We start from the raw sequence: 24,900 nt of genomic DNA on the forward strand, positions 1-24,900 counted from the left end.
AGGTGCTTTACTAATAGCTTGAGTACACTAAAACACATGTAGACTGCCCTCTGCACAGCAACCATACAGTATTTCAGATAAAGGAACGTTCAGAAAGCTCAGAGGCCCATGGTTTCCAGTTTGTATGGTCATCACAGTGTTAACTAAGGGCCAGTGCTCATGCCTCTATGAAGATAGAGAATGGCTTGTTCCTAGTCCTCATCCTCATAATCCCAACCTCTCTGTGACCAAACCTCTCTGTGATCTTCTGGTTCCTCTCACTAATGATCCATTAAAGGGTTAACTGCAGTGAGTGAGACCATACAGCTCATCTTCATTTAGCTCTGCAGACTCCATTGAGCAGGGGGCCAGTGAGCGTCTGTGCAGGCAGGGGCCACTAGCGCGTGACAGTGCCTGTCCCCTCCCAGCAGCAGCCAGCAGAGCAGCCAGTGGTACGGTTGGGCTCCTCGCCTCGCAGGGCTGCACGCGCTCTGCCGAGTCACTCGTCCCTGGCACTGGCCAAACAGGCCTCCTGCAGACAACCCATCTGCAGCCATTGTGTCCTGACGGGACCTCTCACAATGGGCCAAAACAGATATGTCAAACAGTGTCAGCCTAAACCCTAGTCTGGTAAACAGCCTGGCTCAATGCCTCAGGACAAGGGAAATATGGCTTGGGCCATGTTCAGTGGGCACGAAACGTAGGGGTTGTTGCCAACCATCTTCGAAAGAAGAAGAGGAATACAGGATGCATAGTGAGACCTGTGTTTGTTCTTCTCTTTGAAGTTATTTATATTACCTCGAAGGTTGGCAGCTAAACGATGGAGGAAACGCTCTAGTTATCTCTATTATTTCAGTCCTCCATTTTGTCCCTCCGTCCGGTGATGCACCAGCCAGTTGTGTCTCTGACTTGGGGTTCCATAGGGCTTGTCTGGATAAGATCAGGCCTGTAGCTTGGCAGACCTGGAGAAGAGATGTGGCATCTGGCAGTGACGTTTTCTCTCTGGTATGCCTGTTGTTCACACTGGACTATCTGCTCTGCTAGAGCTACTCTGTTTAGATGGGTTTTATGTTAGCCACATTTCATGATGTCTGTTGGTCAAAACAGTTTTGCATGTATTTTTTTCCCTCCTCCTCCAGTCATCACAGTGCTGTTATGGAGATAGATACTTGACCTGGCTGTGCATAATAACTTGCACCCAAACATATCGTTTGAGAATGATCCAGTCCAGCCAGGAATGCTGATGCATTATGGTTGTTGTCATTGAAATAGGGTGTTATCGGGTCACTCTTAATCTAAGAATTGATATCCCACTTGGCAGCCGTCCTGTCCGGAATCTGTCCAATGGAATTCTATGGGATGTCAATATTAATCTGATATTGCAGGGACAATGGATGTTTGGATGTAAGTGGTCATGATTGGGAACAGACCTACAGAGAGCAGATATGGGATCAATCACACTGCAGGCTGGTTTAGATGCAGGGAACAGCAGACACACCCACATGGAGCATTTGTGTTCTTAATGTATCTTTGTATTATCAGCACATCTTCTCATACCTTTAGCTTGATCAATCCGCTTCCTGTCTTACTCACAAAACCAGTTTGAAGTCAGAAAGCGAAAACAAAACCTTGTGAGAAATCACAAAGCCAGGATCACTCAGGAACACTGGATCAGCTTAAAATTAGCATAATACGAGTTTTTCATGGTACAGGGAAGATTAGATAGTCCCTCTTACCACAAGTTCATGAAAGTGTGTTAGACATGGAGGTGCCTAATATCCCACTAACACAGTACTCTATTCCTCTCTCTCTCTGCAGGAGGAGCTGGACCTGTCAGGGAAACACAGGGAAGTCATGTTCGCCCTGCCAGCTGAAAAAAAATGGCAGATGTACTGCAGCAAGAAGAAGGTAAGTTTAAGGCCACTTGACTAGTAGTTAGTATGCATGTAACCTCCATGTGTTGTTTTGTTTCTGTCTGTACTGTGTTTGCTTGAGATAGAGAGAGAGAGAGAGTGTGTGTGTGTGTGTGTGTGTGTGTGTGTGTGTGTGTGTGTGTGTGTGTGTGTGTGTGTGTGTGTGTGTGTGTGTGTGTGTGTGTGTGTGTGTGTGTGTGTGTGTGTGTGTGTGTGTGTGTGTGTGTGCACCTCTCTCTGTGTGCATTAGCTACAGGATCTAGAGGGAATGTCTGCTGAGCTCTGCTAGTGTTTGGAAAATATTTTCATTGCGATTTAAACAAATGAGCTGGTTTTGCAGCTGGACTGTGAGAGAGTGAGAGAAGAGGGAGGGAGAGGGAGAGGGAGGGAGAAAGTGGGGGGAGGGAGGGAGGGGAAGAGAGAAAGGGGAGGGGAGGGAGGGAGAGGGGGAGAGAGAGTGGGTGGAAGAGGGAGGGAGAGGGGGATGGAAAGATGGAAAGAGAGAGCAGTGTGATAGAGAGATGGTGAGAGAGAGGGTTAGTGAGTGGTCAGGCAGCGAGAGAGAGAGACGGTGAGAGAGAGGGTGAGTGAGTGGTCAGGCAGCGAGATAGAGAGACGGTGAGAGAGAGGGTGAGTGAGTGGTCAGGCAGCGAGAGAGAGCAGATCTACTGTATCCTCTCAGTCTCGGTGAAAGAGCTCTTTTATCATTGCTGCCAGACAAAACATGAGGCCAACACAGCCCCAGTCCCCCTCCATTCCCCACCTCCGTGCCCTAACCCCAATTCAGCCTAGTCAACACATCAAAGCCCTCCGCTGGTGTTGCAGCGCTCTAACAGGAACTTAACCCCAGCATTGGGGAGTTGTGCTGTTCCCTTTTAATGGATTGGATACATTTCCTGGAAGGACGTTCTCATCTGTCATGACCGACTGTAGCTCATAAATCTCACAAGTGAATATATGAATATAGAAGACTGGCCGTATTAAAGTACATACATACTGAGGTCATGCCTCCAACACACAGACCTAACCTAAACGATAAAGTTTTATCCAGTGAGGTATTTCATGGGATTGACTTCATAAAGGATAGGGTTTGGCTGAATGTGAGGTCCCCCCTGGTCTGTAAAAGCTCTGTAATTGGTGGGTTTCTGTTGTCTGGCATGTCCTGCCCTGTAAGACCACGTTGAGAGAGAGCGAGAGAGTACTGCAGTGCTGCCATAGAAACGCCAGTGCAGCTGCTGTTTGTTCGAGCAGTAGGCAGCTGTCTTTCCATGTTGTGTGCTGAGTGGCGTTGCCAGTAGCCAATAGCAGGTGTTGGGCTCTCCGAGCCAAGGTAGCACTTATTCACTTCCTGTCATATTACATAACATTTCATGTCCAGCGTACACTCTAGGAAGGGAACTTACTGGGGTCAACATCTTGTTTCAGTAACATCACGGTTCTCACCTAGACTGATATCCAAACTGCTCTGTTTCACTATTGCTGATCGGTGAAGTGACACAATATTGAAATCAAGCAATATTCAGTTTGGATTGTAGACTAGATCTCACCCCCACTTTACCTGAATCTACCAGCCCCAACTGCCAAGGTAGTCAATGTGTTTTTTTTTAGCGTTCTCTGTGATGTCTTACTGACCTACAAAGAGAGCCCCAGCTTTACCAGTCTTCCAGTAAGTACTGGAGATATAGCAGCATAGTGGTCACTACTACTGACCTCATTCCAGCTGACCCACTCCTTCTCTTGGACAACTCATGAGCATTGTTTGGCCTTCGTCTGTGAGTGTATCCCTGGCTTGTATCTATGGTCCTGCACTGGACTTTCTGTGGTTCATGATGGATGCTAATCAATGTATGCCTTGCTACCACACAGCTGTGACCTTCATGGTGTCCAACTGGACCCTCACACATCAGGGAATTGGTGATTGGAGCATAGTGATTGCTTTAAGGCCCTCTCTTTCCCTTAAGGGATATTAGTTTTGAATGAAGATCTACTCAACCATTTAATAAATCCAGCTGCCTGAAATATAGCCTGGTTCCATCCTTATAATCTCATTGGTCATGTGATGAGGATGGATGGGAGTCTGAGTTACTATCCCCTCATCAGGGTGAGATAGATCCAGCTCCTTTGTAATTCACAGAGGATGTGTCTGCTTTATGGACCCCTTTAATGGGATATTGTGTTGACATTTACTAAGCCTGTGAGAAAAGCCACTCTGTGGAGAGATAGATCAGCTGGGTAGTTAAATGAAGAGGCCTCAGCTCAAGTACCTAACCACACCTGTGGGGGCTTCAAGTACAAGGGGACTGCACAATAATGGAACTAGAAAACTGAATTCAGCTGCCTTCAGCTGTCTGAGTTGAGCTGCCTGAAATATAGCCTGGTTCCATCCTTATAATCTCATTGCTCATGTGATGAGGATGGATGGGAGTCTGAGTTACTATCCCCTCATCAGGAAGAAAGAAATGGCATCTGGAAGAGTTTTCTCTTTTGAAATGATTGTGGAAGAATGTTTGAGAACATGTGGGAGGAAGGCTGGTCTCAATAGATGTCTTGTCCTGGTCATTGTAGTGAATGTACGATGGCATTGTTTCAGAACATCAACCTTTATAGAAAGCAAATGCTACCATCTGTTGAGAACCCATAACTAAGGAGGGAGAAGGCATGTACTGGACATCACTCTAGACTGTTCATGCTCAGCCAAAAACCTCAGACAAAATGGACCACTTGAGCCTAATTCCTCTCCAGCAATACATAGGGGATTTATGAGAATCTCTGAGCTGAGCTAAGGCTACACAGAAACCTTATACAGTATATGTGAGCCAGAGAGCCAGGTGAGAGCCTGAGAGTACATATATGGTATGGTTGTGGTCTCAAAGGGAGACTGGGCTGGAAATGACTGAGGGCAGTCCAGTTCACACACTTCCATTGTCACTGGAAGGAGTTCCGCAGCAATTACACACTAGTGGGTTGGGTTATATGGGGGTTATTAGGCCTTGAATGACTGCTCTGTTCTCAGGATTTGTGCTGTACTGTTCAATACATGGTTTGGATGTCAGGATAATATGATGATATGATGGTCAAGGGAAATGTAGGAGTTCATGTGGTGGTGGAGGAAGGTGTGTGTGTGTGTGTGTGTGTGTGTGTGTGTGTGTGTGTGTGTGTGTGTGTGTGTGTGTGTGTGTGTGTGTGTGTGTGTGTGTGTGTGCGTGAACGTGTTTGTGTTGTATCTAACCCTTTGACTGTCTGTTTTCAGGAGGGAGAAGAGAGCAAGGGTGCGACTAGCTGGCCAGAGTTCTACATCGACCAATTGAATTCCATGGCTGCTGTAAGTGTCCTTCTCCCCTCATCAAATACCCAATATGTACTTGACAATCAAAGCTAACCATGCAGATGCAAAACAATAACGCACAACAACCAGCCAACCATGAAGACATGCTGTAGTCATGTGATTTTGGTGTTCCACTAGCCGCTACCGGTATCTCTCTAAAAGCTTATGGTCTGATGCTAAATCTTTGGGAAATTGGAGTAAATTAGGGGGGTAATATCAATTCGTTTTATAGGTTTGCCTGGAGGGGGATCTCTGTGTGTGTCTTTTTTTAACGCTAGATATGTCTCACATCTGTAAACAACTATGAAAACCCTCACAGTGTATATAAGTCAACGATACCTTTATTTAGTATTACCTTTATTTAACCTGGTAAGGTATTGATAATGATGACCTGAGAAGGCTTGTCCACCTGAACATGCACTATTTGACAAGCTGGTGAAGTTCATCTATGTTTCCTCAATGGGTTCTCACACCTTGGAGGTGTGGTGTTAAATCTCCACACACTTCCTCTGGAGCTGGGGCAGTAGCCCTGGAAGGGGGAACCCTGTGGGCTAATTGATTATATTTTCCCAGGGCAGTAGAATAGCACTAGGGCTGGCAGGTGAGAGGTTCTAGTTGGATCCCTAACCTCCAACTGTTACCACAGCGTGTAGCCTGCTCCAGACCCTGTAGAGGAAATTAACTCCAGTCATGTATCCATGAAGGAACTACCGGTGGGCCACTGGGATAATGGGATAAGAGCTGCCTGCTGTTGGTCTACAGCCAGGGATACTAGCTTACTGAGCAGGTTCCTTCCCAGCACCGTGAATCATAGGTCAAAGTTAATCCGGCCTGGGAACAAAGAGAGAACCGTAATGGTCCTAGAACAGAGCCTTGCAGGACATCCTTTGAGTTTGATAAGTGAGTACATTGTCATTGAGTCTTCTCGTCTAACAAGTTTTCTCAATGTTTTCATCAACAGAGGAAGACTCTTATTGCGCTGGAAAAGGAGGATGAGGAAGAGAGGAACAAGACCATAGAGAGCTTGAAGACCGCTCTAAGGACTCAACCAATGAGGTATACCAGTTACACTGACACACTCATGCTCCTTTTCATGCATACTTGTTCTCATGCATGCATTCAGTTATGATGTGCGCTATGTACACTATGTGTTTGTGAAACCAAAGGCAGAATACTAAAGAATTGCAGTGTGACGTTACTGCACTGGATAGCCTTGCTTGTGAGATGGACCTATTGTAATAATATCCATGTAGATCACATGATATAGAGTTTCCTGTTCTTTTTTGAGTCATTAATTATGATAAACTCATATTCTATTTTCTATAAGTCATAATAGAGGATGACAAATCAAATGTTATTTGTCACATGCTTCGTAAACAACAGGTGTAGACTAACAGTGAAATGCGTACTTACGGGCCCTTCCCAACAATGCAGAGAGTGCCTTAGTGAGTCTGCTATTTGCACAAAGGAGGATAGCTTAATTCACTGTGCTCAGAGTCTCCCAGAGTCCAATTATTGTCATTAGAGTGATATAATATGATTCATCAGTAGGCTAGACTTTGTGTTGAGAGCCATTCAACAGCCCCAGCTCATCTGCTGTCACTTCCCTCTCCAGTCCAAACACCACTGCATTAATATGATATTACAGCCCTGTAGCCCACACTTAGTAGACTAGCCCGACACACGTGGCGTAATACGTCTTCTTCTTAAGGTCCTCCAGAGGTTAGGTCAACACTGCCCTTCTCACCTTTGACCTCTAACCCGTAGTAGTCTATCACCAATGAGCTTTCTCTGTTTTCCTCCATCCTGTGTTATTGTGCTAAATGGTGCTTGACTGCTGGATAAAGATGTTTATTTTGCCACTGTTCAATTCTACTGGCTTATATTGAACACGCATATGAACAGATGCACACACACACACACCCATACACCTGTCAAGCCCCCCCTCCCAGCAGTTTCACTAATGTATATAGCTTGTTTGATATTGCCATCTCCCTCATTTTCTAATGAAACCCAGTCAACTATGAAATTAGTTTCTCGTCAAAGTAAAAGAGGAGAGTAGTAGGCACTGATTGTGTATTGTTCAGGAACAGAATGGGATTTATAGTAAACGTTATCTGTTTCTGGGTGCATTCAAAATTGCACCCTATTCTCTACGTAGTGCACTACATTTGACCAGGGCCTATACGGCTCTGGTCAAAAATAGTGTACTACATAGGAAATAGGGTGCCATTTCGATGCCGCCTCTGTCTCTGACCTTTTTAACCTCAAACCTCCTCTTCCTTTAAAGGTTTGTGACGCGGTTCATCGACCTGGACGGCCTAACCTGCATCCTGAACTTCCTGAAGAGCATGGACTACGACACCACTGAGTCCCAGATCCACACGTCGCTGATCGGCTGCATCAAGGCCCTGATGAACAACTCCCAGGGGCGCTCCCACGTGCTCTCCCACACAGAGAGCATCAACATCATCGCCCAGAGCCTGGCCACTGAGAACGTCAAGACCAAGGTGGCGGTGCTGGAGATCATGGGTGCTGTCTGTCTGGTGCCAGGAGGCCACAGGAAGATCCTGGAGGCCATGCTGCACTACCAGAAGTTTGCCTGCGAGAGGACTCGCTTCCAGGTGGAGGGACAGACTCCTATACCACATAGACACCACTGTAGCCAAGCGTTCCCTTGAGATTTTCACACTGTAATGTGTTACCCCAAGGCTTTCCTTAACCCTGTGTTAAGACTGACCCAGAGTTGTGTTTCATGGTCTCAATCACTCAACATATTGAACTTTCAGGCGTTACTCTAAATAGTTTTGTGTTTACGACCACAGCAAAGTTTTTCTCATGTCCATACACCAAGAGTAACAATGTCTTTACTGATGCTTATTCCTTCTTTCTGTCCTTTTCTCCTGTCTTAGACTCTGCTGAATGACCTGGACAGGAGTACGGGGCGCTACAGGGACGAGGTCAACCTGAAAACAGCCATCATGTCCTTCATCAATGCAGTGCTCAGTCAGGGAGCAGGGGAGGTGAGTGCTCCTCTTCCTCTCTAAGTCTTTACCCTCTTATCTTCGTGTAGGTTGTCTTCAGAGAGTCTAACTGCTATGTGTACTGTACTCCGCAGTCAAGCTTTGAGTTCAGAATTCACCTGAGGTACGAGTTCCTTATGTTGGGCATCCAGCCAGTCATCGATAAACTGAGGTCCCACGACAACTCAACGTTAGACAGGTGAGTGAAGTCAAGACTGGTATACTACATTTCAGATCTAGACCACACTGTCATACCCAACTGCAGTAGATTGTGTCTGACCATGAGGTGTTTGTTGTCTTCTAGGCATTTGGACTTCTTTGAGATGCTGAGAAACGAGGATGAACTGTCGTTGGCAAAACGCTTTGACACTGTGAGTAACGATTGACCTGTACAGTACATGTAGTTTACAATGGTCACTTCTCTGTTCACTAGTTCTAATATCACATTGTTGTTGTTGTTGCAGGTGCACATTGACACAAAAAGTGCCACGCAAGTGTTTGAACTCATAAAGAAGAAGATGAGCCACACAGATGCACACCCACACTTTATATCTGTCTTACAGCACTGTCTCCTTATGCCTTGTAAGTGCTGCCTGCCTGCCGTTCGCCTTTTCTCTAAAGTTGTTTGAGTTCACCAAGAGTCTACAGGCCTCTCCTCATTTTAAATATTTGAGAACTGGACTGTTTTTTTTCTCCTAGGCATCCGAAGTGGTAATAAATCTGTGTTTTTAGTGCCTTTTTAGGACGGCAGTTAAAATTATGTCCTCTCTAGGTAGTTCTAAATATCTGGAAATGATTGTTGGAATTCCGCCCATGTGAAGTATTTCTATCTAGAAGGTGTTCTATCTGTCGATAAGAACTTTCTACATTATAGCGGTAATGTTGTTCCTCCACATTGCATTAGCTGTGGGTATGTTGGCCTGAGGGAGCTGACTTCAGACTGATCTCTCCACTTAGACTATCCCCTAATGTGTTGCTATGTGTATGGTACTGTTTCCCGGACATGGATTTAGCCTAGTACTGGACTAAGAAGCACTCTCAATGGACAATCTCCATTGAACATGCTTTTTACTCCAGGACTAGACTTAGTTTGTCTTCAGGAACCCGGCCCTAGATGTTCATTGTTGCATATGCATTGGCTGGTGCAATCAAATTTCCATTTTGTGTATTAATAAAGTGCTCTCCTCTTTTCTCTCAGACAAGCGTAGTGGGAACACGGTGCAGTACTGGCTCCTCCTGGACCGCATCGTCCAGCAGATCGTCCTTCAGAACGACAAAGGTCACGACCCTGACGTCACCCCTCTGGAGAACTTCAACGTGAAGAACGTGGTGCGAATGTGAGTGAGAGGAGAGGAACGAGAGGGGGATAAATGTTTTGACATGTCTGAGTCAGTTTGACGTCCTCCCCACCTCGCACGGCAGAGCACCGACTGTCATCATTGTAAATCTCCATGTGTTATTTAACATGCTTCGTTCTAGAAATGGCTTTAAACCCAAATATGGGGATCAAGACAAAAATCTGTACTGTATATTTACTCATGAGTTCATCTTATCCTAGGCTTAATACAGTGGCCATAATCATAATCAATCTTGATCAAGGTACTGTACATCACAAATGCTAAATGTAAATCAACATTTCTATGTATCTATATTTCCCATGATCTCCTTCATTTTACAATCCTTTTCAATACTATCTGCTGGTCTAGCATGAATACCCTGATCCCTTAATACTTGCCACAAATCAGCAAGTCATTTTGTGGATTTTACAGGGATTTTCATAATTTGTTTTTGGAAATATAATCCCGAACTCATAATCCATAATGAAAGTGCTTTGAATTGTTTTTTGGATTATGAAGTCAGTGAGATGTACATTTCCAAACACACATAGACAGAAACATCAGTCAACCCCCCGCAGCTGCTTCTTGCAAATCTCAATCAGACTCTGGGTATAAAGTCTGACTGTCTCTGGGTATAAAGTCAGACTGTCTCTGGGTAGGTTTAGAAGAAGCTTTCAGGTTCCCTGTTGTTAACTCTGATCACCAATGACTTGTCTAATGAATCTGTTTTTATAACTGAGCCTATGCCTAACCTCAGTGGGATGTAATGCCTAGTGGGATTGTGCAGTGGTGTTGTGATGTCTTAATACCTCAGATACCGAGCCTAACCTCCTGTGTTGTACTGCTCAGGCTGGTCAACGAGAATGAAGTCAAACAGTGGAAAGAACAGGCGGAGAAAATGAGAAAAGGTACGAACACTAATGATCTCTGGTTTCTATTAGCGATGGAACTATCTGGTATGATCTGGTTTGATCTGATCTGGTATGATCTGGTTTGATCTGATCTGGTATGGTCTGGTTTGATCTCGTCTGATCTGGTTTCTCAGAGCACCATGAGCTGCAGCAGAAGTTTGACAAGAAGGAACGCGAGTGTGACGCCAAGACCCAGGAGAAGGAGGACATGATGCAGACGCTGAATAAGATGAAGGAGAAGCTGGAGAAAGAGTCCAGCGAGCACAAACAGGTCAAGCAGCAAGTGGCCGACCTCTCCGCCCAGCTGCATGACCTCAGCACTGTACGTTTGTTTGTTTGCTTGTTTAGCTCACAATAGGGCTAATCTTCCAAGATTCCATGGAAAATTCAATAGCATTAGAAATTGCATTGTAATTTTACATTACACAATCACATCTTTACATCCTCCTTCTCCCTTTAGCTTTTCCAATCAGGAATAAATGCACAATGTTTTGGTTATGGCACAGTTGAACGTCAAACATGGCCTCTGTCCTCGTAGTCTGTTCCCAGATCTGTTTATACTGTCTTGCGAACTCCTATTGACATTGTCATGCTAAACAACAACCATAGGAGTTGGCTATACAGCACAACAGATTTGGGACCAGGCTAATGTCTTCCTTCGGATTTATTTGACAATTTAAAAACTCAAATACAACCACAAATGTGGATACAATGCAACAAAAACCTTTGACGAGAAAACGTTAAAAACATATTTGTATTGTGGTTCTCTTCAAACATCAAACAAACACAGTCACAGCTAAAAGCTGAATTGATGTAAACAACACATGGCCTAAATAATTCAACTGTGCAAAGACCAAAATAATAACACATTTTGAATAGTCCTCCAGATGACTGCAGTGGTTGCTGTCCTTGGTAAATAGCTTGCAAAACTAGCTAGCCAGCGTCCTTCACTGTCCAAACCGCATGGTTTTCCCCTTAGCTCAGTTCAGTTTGGGAGCGGATACACAGGATGTTTGGTTAGAGCACAGTTAGACATGAACATCCACACAACAACATTGCCTTGTGATGTTCTTCCAAGTCAATATATGTTGATTGGAACTGTTGTAGTTAGAACAGAGCGTTTCTAGGATTTCCATGATGGAACATAGAAAATATTGTAGTACATCCAGTGTTAATCGATTGTACATCCCAATGTCTCCCATCATTTTCAGAGGCCAAATCCAAGTGTTCCTGGTGGTCCTCCATTCATACCTGGGGCCCCTGGAGGTCCCACAGCACCCCCTCCCATGCAGGCTGGCATGATCCCAGCCCCTCTACCACTTACTCAGGGCATGCCTCCACCGCCACCCCCTCCACCCCCTCCACCCGGTGGACCCCCACCTCCTCCGGGCATGGCTCCCTTCGGTCTCCCTCCTCCCCCTGGAGCGCCAATGGGACCTGGTCTGAAGAAGAAGAATATCCCCCAGCCTTCCAACCCACTCAAGTCATTCAACTGGGCTAAACTGGCTGAGGTCAGTGAGTGCTGCTTAGTCAGGTACCCTATTCCATATAAAGTGCACTACTTTTGACCAGAGCCCTATGGAGTCTGGTCAAAATGAATGCACTTAATAGGGAATAGGGTGCCATTTGGGACATAGCCTGTAAATTAGGTGTTTTGTGGGTCTCTGTCTATAACAGAGATAGTGATTGTTGTGCTGCTGAGGCAGACAGAAACTAGTGTTTTTGTAGCTACACCTCAGAGTGGCCAGGGGGAATGAAGGATAAGGATGGCCCAATGCTTTATCTCTTGCATTGTTTGCACAATGGCATGAAATCAATATAGCAAACAAGCCCTGGGTGTGTTTTTATGTTGTTGTTGTAACCTCTAAAGTTTCAGGGGTGTATGGCCTGTGTTCTAGTTGAATAAGCTTTTACCGTCTTAGTTATGGATGGGGGCTGTTTTGTTTTGTTGCAGAATAAGCTGGAGGGCACTGTGTGGACGGACGTCGATGACATAAATGTTTTCAAAATCCTGGACCTTGAGGACATCGAGAAGACCTTCTCTGCATACCAGAGACAGCAGGTACAGTTTAACACCTAAATACCAAAGTATTACTGTAGGGAAATGGCATTTCAGTACATAGCAATTCACCCTTAAGGACAGGACACAAGACCCCAAATCACTTCTTAACAATTTGCATAAAACTATTCGGAGCGTTTCCAAGGCCACCGACCATGCTGTTCCAACAAACACTGCTTACTAGTGAAAAACACATGCATGCCATTGCACTCCATAACTGAATGCTTCCAGCAGCACTTCTCAACATTTTGTCTAGAACTGGCTCAGAAGGATATCAGGCCATTACAGTGCTTTTTTTATAGCCTGGTCTCAGATCGGTTTCTGCTGTCTTGCCAACTCCTAGGATGACAATGACCATAAGGATTGGCAAGACAGCACAAACAGATCTGGGACCAGGCTATCTTTTTTAGGTCTGTTCAAATTAGTCATCTACCTTGTGAGTGTTACAGGGAACCAGACAGAACAGGAATGTTTACAACAGGAAGTAGCCATGCTGATAACGTGGTCCTTGGATAGTTTACTAGTGCTTCATGAGAAGCGTGGCATATTTCACTAAGCCTCTATATGTCCACATTGTCTATGGTGTTCAATTGAAATCATCCAGATAGCTTTTCCCATAACCAACCTAATAAGACTGTGATTATAAAGGTTAGACTAGGGCCCTATTTCCATTACTAACTGCCCTTAATGGTACAAATAATGTTGCATGGAATTCCTTTTGTCGTATAAGGACTTTATGAGTTTTAAGCCATGCTCTTCATGATGTGTCTGCACACAGTTATTTGCATCTCTGACTCACTCTGCTACTCAGGATTCTGCTTGTCCTCACAAACAAATGCGTCACTGATCTGCTGAGCTGGCCCTTTTTGCTGTAATTCACCATACATAGCCTACTGCATCTTGTAATTAATAATAATGAATGCTGCATCTTCCTTGCTTCCTGCCCACCCTCCTGTTTAGGACTTCTTAACATTGAACAATAAGGTGAGTGACCTCTGACCTCTCTATGTGACCTTTACCCTGCTCTGCCTCTGCAACGTGTCTGTCTTAATGCTCGCTATAGTCCTTCATCGTACGCTGCTCTCTCTCTCGCTCTCTCTCTCTCACTCGACTCTGTCCTCTTTATGTCTGCATGGGGATTGGTGGGTGTGTGTCTGTGTCCGTAGGTGAAATACTTGTGAAAGCCATGTCTTCCTGTAGCCTCTGTGTTTCTGTGGATTCATTCTTTCAGTCAAGTCTTTTTAGAATATACTTCTTAACACACCACCACGTTGTTTGAATGAACTATTTCAGTTTTATTGGTTAGCATTTCAAGATGTTTCTGTGCATAATTAGCCAAATTGGTTTTGTGGCACGCAATCAATTCTGCAAGCAGCTGGAGTCTTGCAACTATAAAAAGTCCCAGATATCCGTTTTCCAAAAACAAATCTCTCCTGTATTCTTTGAGTGAAGCCCCCCCAAATAAAAACAAGCACTTATTCGCCAAACACACCATTTCACACAGCCTGTTTCCCAGCTGTCCTCCATTTGGCAGTTTCATATGCTGACCCAGTCAGAGGAACAATTTTCTATTTTATGTTCATACTGTGTGTCTCCTGTGCATCCTGGGCATTTGTTAAGGTTGATGGTGCATGCATATGGGTATTGTGTCAAGTATTGTTGTGTGTGTGTGTGTGTCACTATCTGGTGTCTATTTGCCTGTTGCTGACCGGTTACTATGCACCATAGTTTTTTATGGAGATAATATGAGACAGCAGGTGGGGAAATGGAAGAAGCCTTAATAAAAATACTTGTTCCTATTGCCGTGTTCAACAGCTAAAATGAATGCAGGTATGAGTCAGCCACAGCCCTCCACCAAACAGCCTTGGGGCACTGTTATTCATGGACCGTATTCATTAGGAACAAAATGAGAACTGACTGAAACAGGGAGGGATTACATGGACTTGTATCATTAAAAAAAACTCATTTTTGTTTTCCGTTGCAAAACATTTTGCTGAGTGTGCCCTAATGAATACAACCCTGGTGTACTGGGTGTGGCTCTTTCTCCCAGAGAGAGTATTATTAAGGTCATGTAGTCACAAGCTTTTGCTGCGTTCAGCAAATACTGCATCCAAAAGTGCTTAAGTGTGATGAATGATATACAATTGTGTGTTTATTAAACAGTAACGCAGTCAAACTCTGGCTCTGTTAGTGTGTCATTTAAGGTCATATACAGTAGTGCAACAAGACATTGTTGTGTTCTGCACGCGAGCCTTCATCCAAAAGTGCCTAAGTATGATAAATGATATAATACTGTGTGTTTATATGAACGCAACGTGAAGTTCAGCTGTTGGATGTTATCCACTGAGTATTACTGTTCATGTTCCAACTCTTCCCTCCCTCCCAAATGTTCTCCATCCAGAAAGAGTCTGAAGATGACACAGTGACCTCCAAGAAGGTCAAGGAGCTGTCAGTCATCGACGGTCGCAGAGCCCAGAACTGTAACATCCTCCTCTCTCGGTTAGTAATTGACAGTTTCTACCCCATGACATCATAGCAGAAGTATGTCCTACTTATATTAGTGGACATCACTTATTGTGATTGTATCCATCTAGTGAGTGCTTTAAATGGCTCTCTCCACACACACACGCATGTATGCAAACACACGTACACACACATACGCACACACACACACACACACACACACACACACACACACACACACACACACACACACACACACACACACACACACACACACACACACACACACACACACACAGACCTCTGTTACTGTACACAGCCAAGTTACATTAAATGCAGATTTACTCTACCATTTGGGCAATTCTGTATTTACATCAACTTCGACTCGAGTTGAGGGAAACTGTTTTATAATTGACAATGTGTTTAAGCATCAAGTGCAGCCAAGAATGATATATGTATTTTTGTAATGGAATGATGTTGGTCAGGAACTACAGTACCAGTCAAAAGTTTGGACACACCTACTCATTCAAGGGTTTTTCTTTATATTGAAAAATATTTACATTGTAGAATAATAGTGAGGACATCAAAACTATGAAATAACACATATGGAATCATGTAGTAACCAAAAAAGTGTTAAACAAATCCAATATATTTTATATTTCAGATTCTTCAAAGTAGCCACCATTTGCCTTGATGACAGCTTTACACACTCTTGGCATTCTTTCAATCAGCTTCACATGGAAGTCATCGACGGTCGCAGAGCGGCTGCTTTTCCTTCACTCTGCAGTCCAACTCATCCCAAACCATCACAATTGGGTTGAGGTCGGGTGATTGTGGAGGCCAGGTCATCTGATGCAGCATTCCATCACTTCAAATAGCCCATACACAGCCTGGAGGTGTGTTGGGTCATTGTCCTGTTGAAAAACAAATGATAGTCCCACTAAGCGCCAACCAGATGGGATGGCGCATTGCTGCAGAATGCTGTGGTAGCCATGCTGGTTAAGTGTACCTTTAATTAAATAAATCACAGACAGTGTCATCAGCAAAGCATCCCCATTCCTCCTCCATGTTTCATGGTGCGAACCACACATCCGGAGATCATTCGCTCACCTACTCTCCGTCTCACAAAGACACTACGGTTGGAACCAAAAATCTCAAATTTGGACTCATCAGACCAAAGGACATCTTTCCACCGGTCTAATGTCCATTGCTCATGTTTCTTGGCCAAAGCGAGTCTCTTCTTCTTATTTGTGTCCTTTAGTATTGGTTTCTTTGCAGCAATTCGACCATGAAGGCCTGATTCACAGTCTCTTATTTGAGCTGCAATTTCTGAGGCTGGTACCTCTGCTGCAGAGGTTAAGTTCATTAGAGTTATCTCTGGGTCTTCCTTTCTTGTGGCGGTCCTCATGAGAGCTAGTTTCATCATGGAGCTTGATGGTTTTTGCGACTACACTTGAAGAAACTTTCAAAGTTCTTGAAATTTTCCTGAATGACTGATCATGTCTTAAAGTAATGATGGACTGATGTTTCTCTTTGCTTATGTGAGCTGTTCTTGCCATAATATGGACTTGGTATTTTACCAAGTAGGGCTATCTTCTGTATACCAGCCCTACCTTGTCACAACACAACTCAAACGCATTAAAAAGGATAGAAATTCCAAAAATGGAACTGTTAACAAGGCACACCTGTAAATTGAAATTCATTCCAGATGACTACCTCATGAAGCTGGTTGAGAGAATGCCAAGGGTGTGGGGTGAGATAATGCCAAGAGTGTGCAAAGCTGTCATCAAGGCAAAGGGTGGCTACTTTGGAGAATCTAAAATCTAAAATATTTTGATTTGTTTAACACTTTTTGGTTACTACATGATTGCACGTGTGTTGTTTCATAGTGTTGATGTCTTTACATTTACATTTACATTTAAGTCATTTAGCAGACGCTCTTATCCAGAGCGACTTACAAATTGGTGCATTCACCTTATGATATCCAGTGGAACAGCCACTTTACAATAGTGCATCTAAATCTTTTAAGGGGGGGGGGGGGGGGGGGGGGGGGTTAGAAGGATTACTTTATCCTATCCTAGGTATTCCTTAAAGAGGTGGGGTTTCAGGTGTCTCCGGAAGGTGGTGATTGACTCCGCTGACCTGGCGTCGTGAGGGAGTTTGTTCCACCATTGGGGTGCCAGAGCAGCGAACAGTTTTGACTGGGCTGAGCGGGAACTGTACTTCCTCAGAGGTAGGGAGGCGAGCAGGCCAGAGGTGGATGAACGCAGTGCCCTTGTTTGGGTGTAGGGCCTGATCAGAGCCTGAAGGTACGGAGGTGCCGTTCCCCTCACAGCTCCGTAGGCAAGCACCATGGTCTTGTAGCGGATGCGAGCTTCAACTGGAAGCCAGTGGAGAGAGCGGAGGAGCGGGGTGACGTGAGAGAACTTGGGAAGGTTGAACACCAGACGGGCTGCGGCGTTCTGGATGAGTTGTAGGGGTTTAATGGCACAGGCAGGGAGCCCAGCCAACAGCGAGTTGCAGTAGTCCAGACGGGAGATGACAAGTGCCTGGATTAGGACCTGCGCCGCTTCCTGTGTGAGGCAGGGTCGTACTCTGCGAATGTTGTAGAGCATGAACCTACAGGAACGGGCCACCGCCTTGATGTTAGTTGAGAACGACAGGGTGTTGTCCAGGATCACGCCAAGGTTCTTAGCGCTCTGGGAGGAGGACACAATGGAGTTGTCAACCGTGATGGCGAGATCATGGAACGGGCAGTCCTTCCCCGGGAGGAAGAGCAGCTCCGTCTTGCCGAGGTTCAGCTTGAGGTGGTGATCCGTCATCCACACTGATATGTCTGCCAGACATGCAGAGATGCGATTCGCCACCTGGTTATCAGAAGGGGGAAAGGAGAAGATTAATTGTGTGTCGTCTGCATAGCAATGATAGGAGAGACCATGTGAGGTTATGACAGAGCCAAGTGACTTGGTGTATAGCGAGAATAGGAGAGGGCCTAGAACAGAGCCCTGGGGGACACCAGTGGTGAGAGCACGTGGTGCGGAGACAGATTCTCGCCACGCCACCTGGTAGGAGCGACCTGTCAGGTAGGACGCAATCCAAGCGTGGGCCGCGCCGGAGATGCCCAACTCGGAGAGGGTGGAGAGGAGGATCTGGTGGTTCACAGTATCAAAGGCAGCCGATAGGTCTAGAAGGATGAGAGCAGAGGAGAGAGAGTTAGCTTTAGCAGTGCGGAGCGCCTCCGTGACACAGAGAAGAGCAGTCTCAGTTGAATAACTAGTCTTGAAACCTGACTGATTTGGATCAAGAAGGTCATTCTGAGAGAGATAGCAGGAGAGCTGGCCAAGGACGGCGCGTTCAAGAGTTTTGGAGAGAAAAGAAAGAAGGGATACTGGTCTGTAGTTGTTGACATCGGAGGGATCGAGTGTAGGTTTTTTCAGAAGGGGTGCAACTCTCGCTCTCTTGAAGACGGAAGGGACGTAGCCAGCGGTCAAGGATGAGTTGATGAGCGAGGTGAGGTAAGGGAGAAGGTCTCCGGAAATGGTCTGGAGAAGAGAGGAGGGGATAGGGTCAAGCGGGCAGGTTGTTGGGCGGCCGGCCGTCACAAGACGCGAGATTTCATCTGGGGAGAGAGGGGAGAAAGAGGTCAAAGCACAGGGTAGGGCAGTGTGAGCAGAACCAGCGGTGTCGTTTGACTTAGCAAACGAGGATCGGATGTCGTCGACCTTCTTTTCAAAATGGTTGACGAAGTCATCCGCAGAGAGGGAGGAGGGGGGGGGGAGGGGGAGGAGGATTCAGGAGGGAGGAGAAGGTGGCAAAGAGCTTCCTAGGGTTAGAGGCAGATGCTTGGAATTTAGAGTGGTAGAAAGTGGCTTTAGCAGCAGAGACAGAAGAGGAAAATGTAGAGAGGAGGGAGTGAAAGGATGCCAGGTCCGCAGGGAGGCGAGTTCTCCTCCATTTCCGCTCGGCTGCCCGGAGCCCTGTTCTGTGAGCTCGCAATGAGTCGTCGAGCCAAAAGTTGTCGAGCCAAAAGTCTTCATTACTATTCTACAATGCAGAAAATAGTAAAAATAAAGAAAAGCTCTGGAATGAGTAAGTGTGTCCAAACTGTTGACTAGTACTGTATTTCCTGTTTCATTACTGTCCTCCCTGGTCTCCATGGCAGCAACCACAAACAAAGAGGCCTGTGTCTTTTCTACTAAGTTAATTTCATGTAGCTATCATTCTCAATTTAACAACTGTGAATGAAACTTCGAAGTTTAAGGGATTCAGCTATTTCTATTTCTTCCTGTCTCATTCAATTTTTGTGGTTACAAGTGGTGGTTCATTCCTGTTGCCAGCTTGCAGAACTGAAAATATTATCTTTCTGCAAAGTGCCATAAATGATGCATTTAACGTGCCTTTTCACTCTTAACCAACACATTGAATAAGGGATATAGGTATTTAATAATATTGACATGACTGAACCTTAATTGCTCTGTCATTCGTGTGTGTCTAAATCATGCATGCTGACTGTGAGACATCCAAAGTCCTGTCAGAAAGCACCGTGGTTACGGTGGTAGGCTAGGGCTTCAGGCCTAGCTCCTTTAGAGCCTGGTGTGTGTGTCTGTTTGTGTGTGTATGTGGAGAGCTACCCTGTGTTTCTGCCCAAGTCTTTTGGAACCGTGTGTTCATTGGTTTCCTGGCACATTATGATTGTGTTGGTGTGCCAGTGGAGCCTCAGTTTTCAGGCTGTCTGCCACCTGCTATCTCTGGCTGGCTGGGGGCTAGTAGCTGGGACTTAAAACACCTGCTATCTCTGGCTGGCTGGGGGCTAGTAGTTGGGACTTAAAACAAATGCTATCTCTGACTGGCTGGGGGCTAGTAGATGGGACTTAAAACACCTGCTATCTCTGGCTGGCTGGGGGCTAGTAGCTGGGACTTCCAGTTGAAGTCAGAAGTTTACATACACTTAGGTTGGAGTCATTAAAGCTCGTTTTTCAACCACTCCACAAATTTCTTGGTAATAACAAACTATAGTTTTGGCAAGTCGGTTAGGACATCTACTTTGTGCATGACACAAGTCATTTTTCCAACAATTGTTTACATACAGATTATTTCACTTATAATTCACAGTATCACAATTCTAGTGGGTCAAAAGTTTACATACACTAAGTTGACTGTGCCTTTAAACAGCTTGGAAAATTCCAGAAAATGAAGGCATGGCTTTAGAAGCTTCTGGTAGGCTAATTTAAATTATTTGAGTCAATTGGAGGTGTACCTGTGGATGTATTTCAAGGCCTACCTTCAAACTCAGTTGCTCTTTGCTTGACATCATGGGAAAATCAAAAGAAATCAACCAAGACCTCAGAAAACTAATTGTAGACCTCCACAAGTCTGGTTCATCCTTGGGAGCAATTTCCAAACACCTGAAGGTACCACGTTCATCTGTACAAACAATAGTATGCAAGTATAAACACCATGGGACCACGCAGCCATCATACCGCTCAGGAAGGAGACGCGTTCTGTCTCCTAGAGATGAACGTACTTTGGTGCGAAAAGTGCAAATCAATCCATCCCAGAACAACAGCAAAGGACTTTGTGAAGATGCTGGAGGAAACAGGTACAAACAGGTACAAAAGTATCTATATCCACAGTAAAACGAGTCCTATATCGACATTACCTGAAAGGCCGCTCAGCAAGGAAGAAGCCACTGCTCTAAAACTGCCATAAAAAAGCCAGACTACGGTTTGCAACTGCACATGGGGACAAAGATCATACTTTTTGGAGAATTGTCCTCTGGTCTGATGAAACAAAAATAGAACTGTTTGGCCATAATGACCATCATTATGTTTGGAGGAAAAAGGGGAGGATTGCAAGCCAAAGAACACCATCTCAACCGTGAAGCAAGGGGGTGGCAGCATCATGTTGTGGGGGTGCTTTGCTGCAGGAGGGACTGGTGCACTTCACAAAATAGATGGCATCATGAGGTAGGAAAATTATGTGGATATACTGAAGCAACATCTCAAGAGATAAGTCAGGAAGTTAAAGCTTGGTCGCAAATGAGTCTTCCATATTGACAAGGACCCCAAGCATACTTCCAAAGTTGTGGCAAAATGGCTTAAGGACAACAAAGTCAAGGTATTGGAGTGGCCATCACAAAGCCCTGATCTCGTCCTATAGAAAATGTGTGGGCAGAACTGTTAAAGCTTGTGTGAGCAAGGAGGCCTACAAACCTGACTCAGTTACACCAGCTCTGTCCGGAGGAACGGGCCAATATTCACCCAACTTATTGTGGGAAGCATGTGGAAGGCTACCTGAAACGTTTGACCCAAGTTAAACAATTAAAGGCAATGCTACCAAATACTAATTGAGTGTATGTAAACTTCTGACCCACTGGGAATGTGATAAAATAAATATAAGCTGAAATAAATCATTCTCGCTACTATTATTCTGACATTTCACATTCTTAAAATAAAGTGGTGATCCTAACTGACCTAAGACAGGGATTTTTACTAGGATTAAATGTCAGGAATTGTGAAAAACTGAGTTTAAATGTATTTGGCTGAAATGTATGTAAACTTCTGACTTCAACTGTAAAACACTAACTCTTTGTTTCTGCAACTGCTAAAAGTTTGGGACAGGTTATTTAGCTTGTGACTCTCTCTTTATGACTGATACTCACTGGCCTTTTCAAAATGGATACTACAACTCTAAATTTACTTACAGATTTTTGTGTGAGGCGACACAAATAGAACAGTACATAACATGGATGCACTTTACATTACTGTTAAAACAAACTGTTACACATCAATAACAAGACATTAACTGGTAAAACTGGTGTCCTCTCCTATTGACCATTTTAGATGTAATGTACAGTAGTCCTCTGTGGTAATGATAATGCTGTTGTGTTGCAGGCTGAAGCTGACCAATGAGGAGATCAAGAGGGCCATCCTGACTATGGACGAACACGAGGATCTGCCCAAGGACATGCTGGAGCAGGTGGGCCCCCCTCTCACTCTCTGATACATCATGTAGCCCCCCTCTCTCTCCCTGATACATCATGTAGCCCCCCTCTCACTCTCTGATACATCATGTAGTCCTCCTCTCTCTACCTGATACAGCATGTAGCCCTCCTCTCTCTCTCTGATACAGCATGTAGCCCTCCTCTCTCTCTCTGATACATCATGTAGCCCTCCTCTCACTCTCTGATACAGCATGTAGCCCTCCTCTCTCTCTCTGATACAGCATGTAGTCCTCCTCTCTCTACCTGATACAGCATGTAGCCCTCCTCTCACTCTCTGATACAGCATGCAGCCCCCCTCTCTCTATCTGATACAGCATGTAGCCCTCCTCTCTCTACCTGATACAGCATGTAGCCCTCCTCTCACTCTCTGATACAGCATGCAGCCCCCCTCTCTCTATCTGATACAGCATGTAGCCCTCCTCTCTCTACCTGATACATCATGTAGCCCCCCTCTCACTCTCTGATACATCATGTAGTCCTCCTCTCACTCTCTGATACAGCATGTGGCCCTCCCCTCTCTCTCTGATACAGCATGTAGCCCTCCTCTCTCTCTCTGATACAGCATGTAGCCCTCCTCTCTCTCTCTGATACAGCATGTAGCCCTCCTCTCTCTCTCTGATACAGCATGTAGCCCTCCTCTCTCTCTGATACATCATGTAGCCCTCCTCTCTCTATCTGATACAGCATGTAGCCCTCCTCTCTCTCTCTAATACAGCATGTAGCCCTCCTCTCTCTCTGTTACATCATGTAGCCCTCCTCTCACTCTCTGATACAGCATGTAGCCCTCCTCTCTCTCTCTGATACAGCATGTAGCCCTCCTCTCTCTCTCTGATACATCATGTAGCCCTCCTCTCTCTCTCTGATACAGCATGTAGCCCTCCTCTCTCTCTCTGATACATCATGTAGCCCTCCTCTCTCTCTCTGATACAGCATGTAGCCCTCCTCTCTCTCTCTGATACATCATGTAGCCCTCCTCTCTCTCTCTGATACAGCATGTAGCCCTCCTCTCTCTCTCTGATACAGCATGTAGCCCTCCCCTCTCTCTCTCTGATACAGCATGTAGCCCTCCTCTCTCTCTCTCTGATACAGCATGTAGCCCCCCTCTCTCTCTCTGATACAGCATGTAGCCCTCCTCTCTCTCTCTGATACATCATGTAGCCCTCCTCTCTCTCTCTGATACAGCATGTAGCCCTCCTCTCTCTACCTGATACAGCATGTAGCCCTCCTCTCTCTCTCTGATACATCATGTAGCCCTCCTCTCTCTCTCTGATACAGCATGTAGACCTCCTCTCACTCTCTGATACAGCATGTAGCCCTCCCCTCTCTCTCTGATACAGCATGTAGCCCTCCCCTCTCTATCTGATACATCATGTAGCCCTCCTCTCTCTCTCTGATACAGCATGTAGCCCTCCTCTCTCTACCTGATACAGCATGTAGCCCCCCTCTCTCTCTCTGATACATCATGTAGCCCTCCTCTCTCTCTCTGATACAGCATGTAGCCCCCCTCTCTCGCTCTGATACAGCATGTAGCCCTCCCCTCTCTCTCTGATACAGCATGTAGCCCCCCTCTCTCTCTCTGATACATCATGTAGCCCTCCTCTCTCTCTCTCTGATACAGCATGTAGCCCTCCTCTCTCTCTCTCTGATACAGCATGTAGCCCCCCTCTCACTCTCTGATACAGCAAGTAGGTCTCCTCTCTCTCTCTGATACAGCATGTAGCCCCCCTCTCACTCTCTGATACAGCAAGTAGGTCTCCTCTCTCTCTCTGATACAGCATGTAGCCCCCCTCTCTCTCTCTGATACAGCAAGTAGGTCTGCTCTCTCTCTCTGATACAGCATGTAGCCCTCCCCTCTCTCTCTGATACAGCATGTAGCCCTCCTCTCACTCTCTGATACAGCATGTAGCCCCCCTGTCTCTGATACAGCATGTAGCCCCCCTCTCTCTCTCTGTTACATCATGTAGCCCCCCTGTCTCTGATACAGCATGTAGCCCCCCTCTCTCTCTCTGTTACATCATGTAGCCCCCCTCTCTCTCTGATACAGCATGTATTCCTCCTCTCACTCTCTGATACAGCATGTAGCCCTCCTCTCTCTCTCTGATACATCATGTAGCCCTCCCCTCTCTCTCTGATACATCATGTAGCCCTCCTCTCACTCTCTGATACAGCATGTAGCCCTCCTCTCTCTCTCTGATACATCATGTAGCCCTCCTCTCTCTCTCTGATACAGCATGTAGCCCTCCTCTCTCTATCTGATACAGCATGTAGCCCTCCTCTCTCTCTCTGATACAGCATGTAGCCCTCCTCTCACTCTCTGATACAGCATGTAGCCCTCCTCTCTCTCTCTGATACAGCATGTAGCCCTCCTCTCACTCTCTGATACAGCATGTAGCCCTCCTCTCACTCTCTGATACAGCATGTAGCCCTCCTCTCTCTCTCTGATACAGCATGTAGCCCTCCTCTCACTCTCTGATACAGCATGTAGCCCCCCTCTCTCTCTCTGATACAGCAAGTAGGTCTCCTCTCTCTCTCTGATACAGCATGTAGCCCTCCCCTCTCTCTCTGATACAGCATGTAGCCCTCCTCTCACTCTCTGATACAGCATGTAGCCCCCCTGTCTCTGATACAGCATGTAGCCCCCCTCTCTCTCTCTGTTACATCATGTAGCCCCCCTGTCTCTGATACAGCATGTAGCCCCCCTCTCTCTCTCTGTTACATCATGTAGCCCCCCTCTCTCTCTGATATAGCATGTATTCCTCCTCTCACTCTCTGATACAGCATGTAGCCCTCCTCTCTCTCTCTGATACATCATGTAGCCCTCCCCTCTCTCTCTGATACATCATGTAGCCTCTGAGCCCTCCTCATCACCTCTGGTTTTATACAGCAG

General features: G+C 45.6%; 1 protein-coding gene across 3 annotated transcripts in view; it reads left to right on the forward strand.

Moving 5' to 3' along the window:
• LOC120023490 (disheveled-associated activator of morphogenesis 1-like) overlaps nt 1–24,900 on the forward strand; it is an 80,547-nt gene that overhangs the window by 42,283 nt on the left and 13,364 nt on the right. For 2 of the 3 annotated variants that reach the window (XM_038967517.1, XM_038967515.1), the window contains 16 exons: nt 1,798–1,887; nt 5,143–5,214; nt 6,179–6,273; nt 7,508–7,841; nt 8,130–8,240; nt 8,336–8,439; nt 8,545–8,611; nt 8,705–8,822; nt 9,439–9,577; nt 10,427–10,485; nt 10,623–10,810; nt 11,700–11,999; nt 12,443–12,550; nt 13,508–13,531; nt 14,949–15,046; nt 21,904–21,988. In XM_038967517.1, the coding sequence (XP_038823445.1) occupies nt 1,798–1,887; nt 5,143–5,214; nt 6,179–6,273; nt 7,508–7,841; nt 8,130–8,240; nt 8,336–8,439; nt 8,545–8,611; nt 8,705–8,822; nt 9,439–9,577; nt 10,427–10,485; nt 10,623–10,810; nt 11,700–11,999; nt 12,443–12,550; nt 13,508–13,531; nt 14,949–15,046; nt 21,904–21,988 (1,992 nt within the window). The remainder of the gene's footprint in view (nt 1–1,797; nt 1,888–5,142; nt 5,215–6,178; nt 6,274–7,507; nt 7,842–8,129; nt 8,241–8,335; nt 8,440–8,544; nt 8,612–8,704; nt 8,823–9,438; nt 9,578–10,426; nt 10,486–10,622; nt 10,811–11,699; nt 12,000–12,442; nt 12,551–13,507; nt 13,532–14,948; nt 15,047–21,903; nt 21,989–24,900) is intronic. The other variant, XM_038967518.1, reaches the window with a different exon arrangement.

This window comes from Salvelinus namaycush, chromosome 28 (assembly GCF_016432855.1).
Source record: "Salvelinus namaycush isolate Seneca chromosome 28, SaNama_1.0, whole genome shotgun sequence".
In the NCBI taxonomy this organism is placed as follows: domain Eukaryota; kingdom Metazoa; phylum Chordata; class Actinopteri; order Salmoniformes; family Salmonidae; genus Salvelinus; species Salvelinus namaycush.